General features: G+C 35.2%; 1 protein-coding gene across 2 annotated transcripts in view; it reads left to right on the forward strand.

Annotated features, from left to right (window-relative positions):
- myo5b (myosin VB) overlaps positions 1-12,226 on the forward strand; it is a 60,772-nt gene that overhangs the window by 9,573 nt on the left and 38,973 nt on the right. For both annotated transcript variants that reach the window (XM_058758304.1, XM_058758305.1), the window contains exons 2-5: positions 6,464-6,574; positions 7,432-7,603; positions 9,857-10,001; positions 11,956-12,112. In XM_058758304.1, the coding sequence (XP_058614287.1) occupies positions 6,464-6,574; positions 7,432-7,603; positions 9,857-10,001; positions 11,956-12,112 (585 nt within the window). The remainder of the gene's footprint in view (positions 1-6,463; positions 6,575-7,431; positions 7,604-9,856; positions 10,002-11,955; positions 12,113-12,226) is intronic.

The raw sequence follows: 12,226 nt of genomic DNA on the forward strand, positions 1-12,226 counted from the left end.
AATCCAAGAGCTTTCTTATCCTGCATAGACAGCAATGCAACTGACACGTTCAAGGCCCAGAAAGGTAGTAAGGACATCATTAAAATAGTCCACGTGACATCAGCGATTCAACCTTAATGTTATAAAGCTACGAGAATACTTTTTGTGTGCCAAGAAAAATATCTTAATTTGTGTTCCGAAGATGAACGAAGGTTTTACGGGTTTGGAACGACATGAGGGTAATTATTTTTGGGAGAACTATCGGGCACCCTAACACAAATGTGTGGATGAAGTGCTCTTGATTGAAGACATCATTAACAATGTGTAGTGTGTAAGAGACACTCCCAGTTGGTTCTGATCGTGTATTAGCATGTTGCTAAGCTAATATTATTTTATTTGGATGAAACTATTATGTGTCAGTACTTTTCACTTCCAATTAAATCATTTGCGGTCTGCATTCCCTCAGTTTAACAGCTTTGTTGCAATACATTGTTGGACATTATTATGTGTGAAGCATATAGGTTTCTTAGATGACAGTATGTAATGAAACGGCATTCATGTTACTAGAAGATCCAGTCTTTTTATGGTGTCAGTATGATATCATATGTCCTCAGGCGGATGATGTAGCCGCTACAAACTGTCAAAACTTTAATCTTATCCCTAATCTTACGTAATCTGCCAATCATGCATTGTTTCCCTTCAACTGAATTCTTCCACACCAAGTTAAAGAAACAGTCAGTATTGACTGGACAATATGGGTGTGTTATGATGGGGATTTTCTCTTTGTGTCTCTGTGTTTTTCAAAATAGGACATGCTCAGCACTGGAGCACAAAGTGATATTAATTAGTGTTGATTAATTAATTATATGAAAGGGGGCCAGTGCTTCTCCCCAACCTAAAACAGAGGTAGGACCAAACTAGACTCTTTTGTTTCATTGGGCTTCACCCCTCCTGAGTCTATAATGTGGTTCTTTATGTTGTCATTGTATTGGTAATGAGGCATTTGTTCATTCACTATGTTCATAAATATAGAATTAGGCCTCAGTTTATGTCATGTGACATGATTTTACCACATACAATGTGCCATATCAACCTCATCATCTGAAATCTACACAAAAGTAGTGATAAAATCAGTATTTTTAATATGTTTAGATTAGAAAATTTGTTTTTCTGTGTATATAAGCTGTAATTCTACATTGTGCCAAATATTGTCCATCAAACATTATACACGCATTGTATTTTAAAGGCACAATATGTATTTTCAACATAAAATATCCATAAATATGTGATATATTTCATGCAGTTGTGTACTTGCGTTATCCTAAAAGTTCCCAAGGATTTGTAAATCCAGAAAAATTCAATTAAATCACTACTATTAAAATGATAAAGAAAAAAAACAAAGACTAAAAGTTAACTAATATTAATGCTTGCCAGACTAATGTAAATTTTTCCTTTGACTGGCAAATGTTTTCCGTGCACACAGGTGCAATTAATCACTAATCATAATTAGCGATTTTATGCATGTTGGTGCAGCTCTAGTTTTGATATGCTTCATTGATATGTATTTTATATGCATCCTAAACCAGAAACTGGATTTCTTTAAAGCATCACATCTATTTAAACAAATATGTTTGTCATGTATCATTATTGTAAATTTGAATTATGTTAATTAACCCAATTACCATGATGGTGATCTGGAAACACTGCTGTAATGCTATGCCCTTAGGTATAATGGTCTAATGAGCTGATACAGGTGATATTTTGTTTACAAGTCTTCACTGTACAGTAAGTACAACCCTGTAACTGTTGTTACTTCCTTGACAACGTAGAAAAACGCCCAGGCCTCCCGTCACAATTCTCCTCTGAGGCTGTCATAATAGACTCCCATGTTTTGTCATCAGAGAAAGATTTACAAGCCAAATAAGCGGATGGTCTTGCGCAGCACCATTTGCATGTGGCCTACTCTACTGAAACACCTCTATATTAGGAAAACTGAGAAACTAATGAGGTCAAAGCATCATATTTAAGTTCATTCATTTTGCTTTCTGTACACACGCCCATCTGTGGAGTTCCTCTGCTGTTTGTACCTAAATCTTTCAAAAGGATAGTTAACAAGTTTTATTGCAGAATGTCCAAGTTGCTCTTTTCCATAGAATAAAAGTGAATGTAGACCACAGCTGTCAGTGAGTAACATACATTTCTGGCTGTTTTTCACACTAAGGCTTTGCACAGTTTGGTAGCCTATATAGTATACAACAGTTTTTGTACTTACTGGAGCTTGGCAGCCTTGTTAGTTATTGAAGAAATGCCATTAAAATGACTTAAACATCAAAAATGTTATGAGATTAAATGACTTGAGGGATAATTTTAATTTTTAGATGAACTGTCCCTTTAAATATGTGAAGTCTGTTAAATCGAGAGAGTTTTCCAAAAGAGTTTACTTTAGCCTGAAGCTCCAGTAATTGTCAGAGGTGATGCAGGTCTTCATGGGATAAGGCACATTTGCTTATCACAGCTGTCCCAGATTCCTCGTACCTGCATAGAGTTCCTGAAATGTCTGTGGTGTGTGTTTTGAATATTCTTGAATGGGCGGGTTTCTAGGATTTTTCTATTTGTTTTTTTTTCATATGACAGTTAAAACAGGCCACTTTTTATCTGTATCAGCAATTATAGATTGCTCAGGTTTAAACCCAGCAGTTGAGTCATTATTCTTTGTGTCCAGCACAAAGGTTTAGTCAAAGGTAGTGCCACAAATTAAGTCCAATTACACAGCACAATCCTAAACGACGGGACTTCCTTTATTATTTGGATCCTGTTCAGGTTTGTAGGGTTTTATTTTTACAAAGGCCACTAGATATGTACTTTAGCACCAAAGTGGCATTTTTGATAAGATTAAAAACCATATTTCAGAGAATTTATGCAACTATTGTGCTTACTTATCTGTGTGAGAGGGCACACATGGAACCAGCATTATGAGCCAGTGTGGCTAAACCAAACCTTGTCTTGACTTTAAAGCAGATGACTTATTGGCTTTTATGTACTGACAAACATACTTTTTAAAAAAAAATGAAATCATAGAACACAGAATATCGTTTTACATTTAATTTTCAATTTTTTAATTTAAAATTTTTATCAGTATACCTTTCAAAATTAAGAGTTGGTAAGATTTCTAAAATATTTTAGAAAAAGTTATATCTTGCTTACCAATTGGATCAAAAATACAGTAAAAACAATACTGTTATGATATATTACTACAATAAAAAAAAAAAGTGTTTTCCCCCATTTTCTGTTTTAATATATTCTCAAATTTATTTGTCAAAGCTGAATTTTCAATCTTCAAAATCAGAAATCTTTCTGATCTTTCAGAAATCATTCTAATAATATGCTGATTTTTTTTTATGCTCAAGAAATATTTCTTATTATCAAACATGAAAACTTTTGTGCTGCTTGATATTTTTGTGCCAACCAGGACACATTTTTTCTGGATTCTTTGATTAATGGAAAGTTCAAAAGAACAGCTTTTATTTGAAATTAATTTAATTTAAATTTTTCGTACATTATAAACATCCTGTAATTTCTGATCAATTTAATGAGTTCTTGCTGTTATGTTTCATTATGTTTTATTATTATTTTTTAATCTTAATGCAGATTCTTGAATGGTAGATTATTTTGGTAAAATGTTTGTTTCAAAGTTGCACTTGGTTTCTTATTCTTAAAAATAAATGCCGCTTGTTTTGAAATTATGTAATGTGCGCCGTCATTCATACATTTTTAAGAAGTTGACTAAAGCATCTTACAGTCACAGCATTTACAATTTTTTTTTTTTTTTGTCTTCCAAATATCTATAAATTATAAATACCATCTGCCACTGTCTAGCAAATTGTTACTCGCTGGTTGCTAACACTGGACTCTTGAAGGGGCGACTTACTTGTTTTCCACTTCATGAAAATTATGCAGTGCTCCAAAAAGTTTAAGATGAGTCTTTACCATCAGCTCTTATTATCATCAAACTACTTGCATCTCTTGAGCCCTTTGAACAGCCTTAACACTACACTGAAACATTACAAGATTGTGTGACGTAACAGACTGCAAAGCCAGACAGGACCCCTGCTGTTCGATCGAAATATCTGTTTCCGCTGTGTCTTGGTGAACCTCACTGTTCGCTCTGTTTTTCTTTGCATTTCTGCCTGAAGCACAGCACAGACTCCTAAAAGACAGACTGTCTGTGTTCAGTACCCCCCGACATTTCACTCATCTCGGTTAAAGTACGTCCCCATTGTGTCAGACCAGATCAGATGAGCCCAAACTCTAAAGCTGGATATACACCATGCAATTTTTGTCCTTTATTTTTTGTCAGAATACATGATGATCCCAGTAAGATCTTGGGATCATTCAATCAGGCTGTAAGTGTAAACTGTAGAAATTTAGGCTTTGCTAGTTGTTATATATTTGTTTAAATCAGGTGTGTTTACAAGTACACTCAAGAATAACAAAAATCACCTCCTTTCCCTGCAAACAATACATTTTAGACCTTCAGGGATGCACGTGTTTTCTGCGGCTAACTCCATGTGAAACTGTCACATGGGTAATATCAGAGCACACTCAAATTCAGCACCCGATTCAGTAGTATCTGCAGTATCTCTCACTCCGCCTCTAACTAGGATTGAAAACGCTGTTGTCAGCTGGGAAGCCACTGATATGGAGCGACTTCAATGGAGAAGGCTGTGCAAAGTTCAGGCGTAACAGGAAGGACTAAGGTGTCTTTTCCACAGTACTGTACACAATTGAGGGCAGCTTCTGTTTGTTTGACATTAAACCATTTTATATTTCCCATTCATTTAATGGGTATTTTACATTTATGTTTTAAAATTGTCTTGTTCACAGCACTGTGCCAGTGAATAGCTATGCCAAAAACTATTTGTTTGGAGTTTTTGCTATGTTTATAAGAAGGTCTGTGTTTCAAAAGGTGACCTTAAAGCACAACAAATCATTTAAGTGTCACATGATAAATTGGTACCATATTGTTCATGTTCTAATAATTTAATATCACTGTGAAATATAATCTTTAGCAAATCTTAAAATTAACATCCATTTTTCATATTGTATTATGATGTTGAAATGGCAAAATTCATGTGCATTTGCAGTTTTAATATTCATAATTTACTGATCATCAGCCATAACGCTGAAGTCAGTTTTTGCTTGCTGTTGTCGACCAGCATTTTAAAATTGATGCAGTGCTATAGGTGACAAGTCAACGTTTTCTCATCATTTGCTCAACCTTATGTTGTTTTAAACCTGTAAACTTTCCTCTGTGGGCAAAAAAGAAGATATTTTGAAGAATGACCGTTGACAAAAAACACTGAAACATTCTTCAGAATATGTTCTTTTATGTTGCACAGAGTAAAGTAAGTCATACAGGTTTGGAACAACACCAGGAAGACAATTGTCCTTATATTGTTCATCCCGGTTCCAATAGGAGACTTTACAACAGTGTTTGACTGGTTGCTGCTTAATTTGAGAGCATGATTTATTAGTTAAGAATCTATTAAAGCTCATCATACAGAGTTGTGGTGGATTTAGCGAATGAATGTGCTTCTAATAAACTTGCAGCTCTTTAAGCGGCTTATACCCACTGAGTTTCTTTTGTGGATTTTTTGAAGGTCAAGAGCTGTGTTCTTTACACACAGATCGCCAGTGGAAACTGACTTCTAACTGCCTTCAGGAGAGATAACAGCACTCTCTCATTACATACTCTTAGCCTTCAGCTTGCTTTCAGTTTATCACCAACACACAAATGTTGAGACACTGAGCATCACTAGGAGCAGAAGACAAAATGGTTTATCGTTTAGTGGCGTGTTATTTTTCTTTGATTCATGGCTAAAGCTCAGGGCTAACAGGAAGGGAATCTATCTCCATTAGTCCTTTGCTAGGTAATGCAGACCTCTGTCTGAGTCATGATGGCCAACTAATTGTCAAGCAGCTACTAATATATTAACTCTATTTGCTAGAATACTACTTGAATGCATCCATTTCAAACATATCAGATTGTCTCAATTTTCAGGGCAGACAACCTCAAACACATACGCATCCAATTTGAGAAATTTTCTTCTCTAAATAACATGGAGCAGCATTTTATCTGAAGGATATGCCAAATATTGCAAAACAGTTTTTGTACATCCTACTGCGGTACTAATTTATCACGGTTAACTCTTCTGCCTGTACTGCTGACCCTCCAATTATATACAGAGTCTGCTGATAATAGCATTGCAGCTCTTCTGTATTCAGCTTTATTCAGTTTTGCCTGTTCCTCACTGGAAAGATGAATGACCACTTGGGTTGTTGTCTTCTGACATAAGCAAAACCATCGTTGTATGTTCATATTACATTGGCAAACACAGATGTGTTGCTTTCATATGTGTTGATTGAGCTTATGGTGGGATTTCAGTGGTTTCTTTTATTTAAATGGTTTTCATCTGTGTTTCAGTACACCCGGGTTTGGATCCCCGACCCAGACGATGTTTGGAAGGCAGCTGAAATCATCAAGGATTATAAGGAGGGAGACACAGTGCTTCATCTCAAATTAGAAGATGAATCGGTAAGCAAAAACCTCCCCTTTATCTTTCACCAACAAATCTAGCATGAACTTTAATGACTTGCTTTATTGGTAAATAAATTAAATAAAAAAATGTTGGGGGGGGGGGGTAGTCAAAATATTGAAATGGTGTATGTTTATTACAGTCTTTTTTTTTTTTTTTTTTAAATTATTTTTAGATTAATTTTCATAGATTAGAATCAAAAGTCTGGCTAGGTATAGGAAGAGTAAAACAAAACAACGACAACAACAAAAAAGATAAAATCTTTGCAAAAAAGGCATTTGAAAAGTAGCAAAAATAAATGTAGACATGGTTAAAGGATTGCAAGAAATTTTTATTTGACCTTCATATACAAATAGAAAAATGTGCCCCTATAGTTGACAAAATCAGATTTATTTTTTCTCTTCAGACTACAAAACAACTACCGTTAAAGTGATTTTAAGCAGACTGAACAATACTGGGTTTAAAATCTCAGTCATGACACAGCAATTGTGAACTAAATCAGATCCTAACGCTTCCTGAATTAGTATGGGTTTCACCATACTGAGGAAAGTGTGTCTTATGAATCGTTAATCATGTTTTGGTGTGTAAGAAGCGCAGGCCCTGAGAGGGAAGGTTGTACGCCATATTCTCAAGTGTATTATCAAAAAACAATGTTGGGGAAACTTAAATAAACCAGTAGATGAAATAAAGATCAGCATAACTTATTGAAGCTCTTGTGCCTGTAATGCACTCTCAGTCTGCCAAAATACACTTTTTGACTCTTGAAGCCTGTGGAGTTACTTGACATTGTAGTTTGAATCCAATCAATTTCTAATCTGCTGTTTCTTCTTAATTGCGTTACTGTCTCTATTCCTAGACGTTAGAATATTCAATTGGTCCCAAAGACCATGTACTTCCATTTCTTCGGAATCCTGATATTCTGGTGGGAGAGAATGACCTCACGGCTCTCAGCTACCTCCACGAGCCCGCTGTGCTCCACAACCTCAAGGTCCGCTTCCTGGAGTCCAATCACATTTACACCTACTGCGGTAAGTCAGCGTGTGTGTTTTAAAGAGAATGGCTCTGATATATTGGTCATTTTAATATTTATTTTTTATTTATTTGTTTAAATGACTTTTATATTTGTCCTATTATGATCATAACTTGATAACTATTTTTACATGGCTGGTTATTGGAAGTGTGCTTCATTTGTGGTAGCTTTAAAATCCAAACGTGAGACACATTTTATTTTCAGGAATTGCGAGTAAATACATTTGAAATGTTTTTAGCAATTTTATTAATTTTTTTTGTAGGCTCTGTGTCTCATTTTCTATCAAGGCTAGTTTATTTAGGATATTGGGCCAGTTTTACGAACAGCTTGCGCCAGCACAAACCGTCTTTTGGCGTTAAAATTGTACTGCCAGGTTTTACAAAAGACGCGCAGTGATGAATTAGCGCTGAAAAGGCGTAAACAGTTATTTTTGCGCCTGACCTTATTAAATATGCATTTGTAGGCGTTTCAATTTCAGACGCAAAATTTATGGGAGGAGAGTATTCAAATAAATCACGCAATGCGTTTTACTAATGTTTGTGGTCATCAAATTACTGGCATTTATTGTTCCTAGGAGGAGGCACCGCAGAGAACAGGAAGCGTGTGGTAGAAGAAAGAGGATTTTTTTTCCACGTATTAATTTATTTGGAATGCTTTGCCAAGCCATGTTACTTTTAATTTGCTTTAGGAAATAAAAGACGACTTGGAAACCTCAACTAGGAGTCACACAATACCAGGTCTATCAAAATTCTAGCAAACCTTAATTTTTTGACGTACTGTGGCTCCTTTATTTCTTAATTTTTTTTGTGACTACGCTAATTTGCGCTGCGCTTGGTATATTGCGTTGGTCGATATGTAAATGAAATGTTGCATCTCTGCTCTTTCATTTGCGCATTGTTAGAAAATCACCCGCAGAAATTTCCCCTCCAATCGGCGCTGTTTTCGAATTGCGCTCTCGTGCTAATTTTCCCCCGTTTAGTAAAACTGGCCCATTATGTCATACACAATGGTAAATTCATAGTGCTTTAGTAAAGCATGCAAAAGAGAAAAAAAAACAAAAGTCAATTTTAATATAATTTAACACATGAATGTTTAATTAAACGTAACAAAAATGTTTTTTTATATAACCATATAAAAATGGGAAGAATAAGAAAAAAGGTTAAATATTTAAAAGAAAACTATAATTAAAGAAATATAATTTCTATTTTTTTTTTTTTTTCATTTTATTTGAGCTTTTTCATAATTGTTATATTGACCAATAGGCATCACCCTTCTTTAGGCATCACCATCCATCATTTTAAAAGTATTATTTAGATCATTTAGTTACTATGATAATAAAATATTCATTGACTTCCAATGACATCTTTAAATCTCCTGCAGTTGTTGTTCTATCTTCCCAGATTTTTTTAATGATGAATATCTGACTCTACATAGTTTTACCTCAATTTTGAATGTGGTGAATATCCTAGTTTCATTGTAGTTTCATTCTTCATTGTAGTTACTATCTTGTGAGACAGATTTTGGTTTCTTGAATGGGGTTCTCCGGGCTTCTTGCAAATACTTCTCACCAACTGTAAATATGGTAATTGCGTATCCAGGGTCAACAGGCTTTACTGGAGAGGAGCAAAGACAGCAACTCTGTTTAGTCAACACTCATTACATTCAGGGTTTCTATTAGTTACTGTCCCTATGACAGCATGCCCTTATTAATATGTTTTTGCATGTTGCATTTACGTTTTATATGTGGGTGTGTTTATTTCTACTGAAAAGTTTTTCTGAAAAAAAAGAAAAGATGTATCTGTTGTTTTACATGCACCTAGGCCATGGTCATACAGTCTCAGATATTTAATGTCTGAAGTCAGCCCAGCTGTTGTTTGTCTTGTTTTATTGTTGGTTCTGTCTGTTGTGTTTTGTAATGACCTGAATGATTCCCATTATTGTCTCTCTCGGGTCAAAACAATGCCTATTGCCTTATGATTCCTCTCTTATGTTTGTTCCTTTTTACTTTCACAGATATGTGTCTGTTTTGTGTTCGCTCTTTGAGGATGACACATCATGCATTAAAATAATTTTGCTTACTGTGACATCATTCCAGTCTCCTGATATTTTAGCTGAGATTCATGAGCATTAATTATTAACTTGTTTATTTTATCAGTATCATCAAGATTTTGTCTGATTTAATTTATGTGATACTGTTTATCACCAGTGCTGCACAGTTGTAGGTGTAAAGCTATATTAATCTCTTTTTTAGGGATCGTTCTGGTGGCCATCAACCCGTACGAGCAGCTTCAGATCTATGGAGAAGAAGTCATCAATGCATACAGCGGCCAGAACATGGGGGACATGGACCCTCATATATTTGCTGTGGCAGAGGAAGCATACAAACAGATGGCCAGGTTTGTATTTTTTCTCAATTTTTTTTTAATAATCCTAAAAACGTTCATGGTGCTATAAAACATTTTCAGCCATTTTAATAACTTCAAAACCACTCCCTCAAAACACAAGTCAACAAACCTAAAAAGGTACAGTGCATTTCTGATTGCTTAATTAAATGGAGGAATTTTTTTTTTTTTTTTTGAAGGCAGTTAATGCTTTTATTCAGCAGAGATGCATTACATGTACTAAAAGAGACGGTAAAGAAATTTATAATGTTACAAAGGGTTTCTCTTTTGATCTTAGAGAACTCTTTTTGGTAAAAACTTGGAACGAATTCTTGGAACAAGTTTTTCTCAAAAGTTTATTAGCATCAAGCAAATGTTGTTGAAGCTGTTTAAGCTTTTGTTTTCTAATAAAGAGCTCAGGCTTCAGATCAGTGACTTCCACTGGCTGCAAACAGGAAATGACATCACATGCTTTGAAAACTGAGTAATCTGAAAGATCAGCTTGACTCAATAATGGATAGAGTGGGCAGATAATCACAGTGCACGCAACATCATTCTTTGAACCTTTATATTTACATGTGGGGTTTTTTTTGTTGCTTGAAACAAAAGACAGCCATTTGCACATCAGGTTTAAGCTGGAGCTAAACATCCCACGCCGAGACATCATGACTTACTAATGACTTGTGTAATGCTGAAGCCCTAAAATAAGCTCAGGCAAAGGAGGGAAAGACAAGGCAAGGCTTTAGGTCAGACTGTGCATTTAATAGTTTTACACATGCCAGTTATACTGAATGAACACGCCAATTATTTAAGAGTGTCAAAGTGTCTCTTTGCTGCGTTTAGGTTTTCCTGAGGTAGCTCTCCTGGGATGTGTGTGTGTGTGTGTGTGTGTGTGTGTGTGTGTGTGTCTAGTGCATATAGAACAACCAGCAGAAACCGATGTGGTTTAGATTGGAGAATTTTAGTTGCATTTGTCCTTTATTTTTAGGGCAGTGAGGCTAGTCTCCCACAAGGAAAAAGCCAATTTTGATGTTTATTTTCTCTTTCCCACACACCTGTTTTTTGCTATGCACTGCAAAAAGTACCTGATCCATGTAAATTTATATAACATTTAATAATTTAAAATAAATATACATTTCATTAATTTAAACACATATTTGGTGCCACTTTATATTAGGTGGCCTTAACGACTACGTACATTTAAATTAGTAATTTAATACAATGCACTTAATATGTAAATACATTGTACTTTAAAAAAAAAAAATACCTGAATATAATTACATCTGTAATTAATTTCTGTAATTACATTTATAATTACACTGTTGACCCATCCTTTATATTTTAACCCAGCCTTAACCCTTGTGTTTTGTTCAAATCCCTATAAAACTTGTGGTGTTGTTGGCGCCAATAGCCTCGTGGTTAGTGCGTCGACATATAGCGCAACTGCGCTCATGGCGACCCGAGGTCGATTCCCGTCTCGAGGTCCTTTGCTGATCCCACTTCCCTCTCTCCTCCCAGTAATTTCCTGTCATCTCTCTACTGTCCTATTTGAATAAAAAAATATTTAAAAAAAAAAATTAAATAACCTGCCTACAACAAATAATTTATGCAATATTATCACCAAATATTGGTATCAAAAAAAAATGTAACAACAGAACACGTGATCTTGCCCATTTTTTATATAAATACATTTTCTATTAATTGTTTGGTTTATCCATCTGAATTATTTATAAAATTTTCCAGGGAATTTTGGCCCTGCTTGTTGACTGTCTTTTGTAAGAGAGTCAAATTATATCATACATCATGCAGTATGTGTGTAAAATGGATGTTTCCTATACCTCTCAATTCTGAAAACACTGTCTTATTAGTTGAATATGCTTTATATCAAAAATGGATTTACCATATCATCTCAGATATTTATAGGGACGCTGTTTTCATCACACATGTAAACCTGAATATTCTTCTCCAGAGATGAAAAGAACCAGTCGATAATCGTTAGTGGCGAGTCTGGAGCTGGTAAAACAGTTTCTGCAAAGTATGCCATGCGCTTCTTCGCCACAGTGGGAGGTTCAGCGAATGACACCAACGTCGAAGAGAAAGTACTGGCCTCCAGCCCCATCATGGAGGTATGCTGTGAAGTAATTCTTATGAGAAAATACAACCTAGGTCACCACATGATGTTAATCAGTTGAGAACTGCTTGATTAGCTTGCTTCATGGACACATTACCAGAATAATTTG

This window comes from Onychostoma macrolepis, chromosome 21 (assembly GCF_012432095.1).
Source record: "Onychostoma macrolepis isolate SWU-2019 chromosome 21, ASM1243209v1, whole genome shotgun sequence".
Lineage (NCBI taxonomy): Eukaryota > Metazoa > Chordata > Actinopteri > Cypriniformes > Cyprinidae > Onychostoma > Onychostoma macrolepis.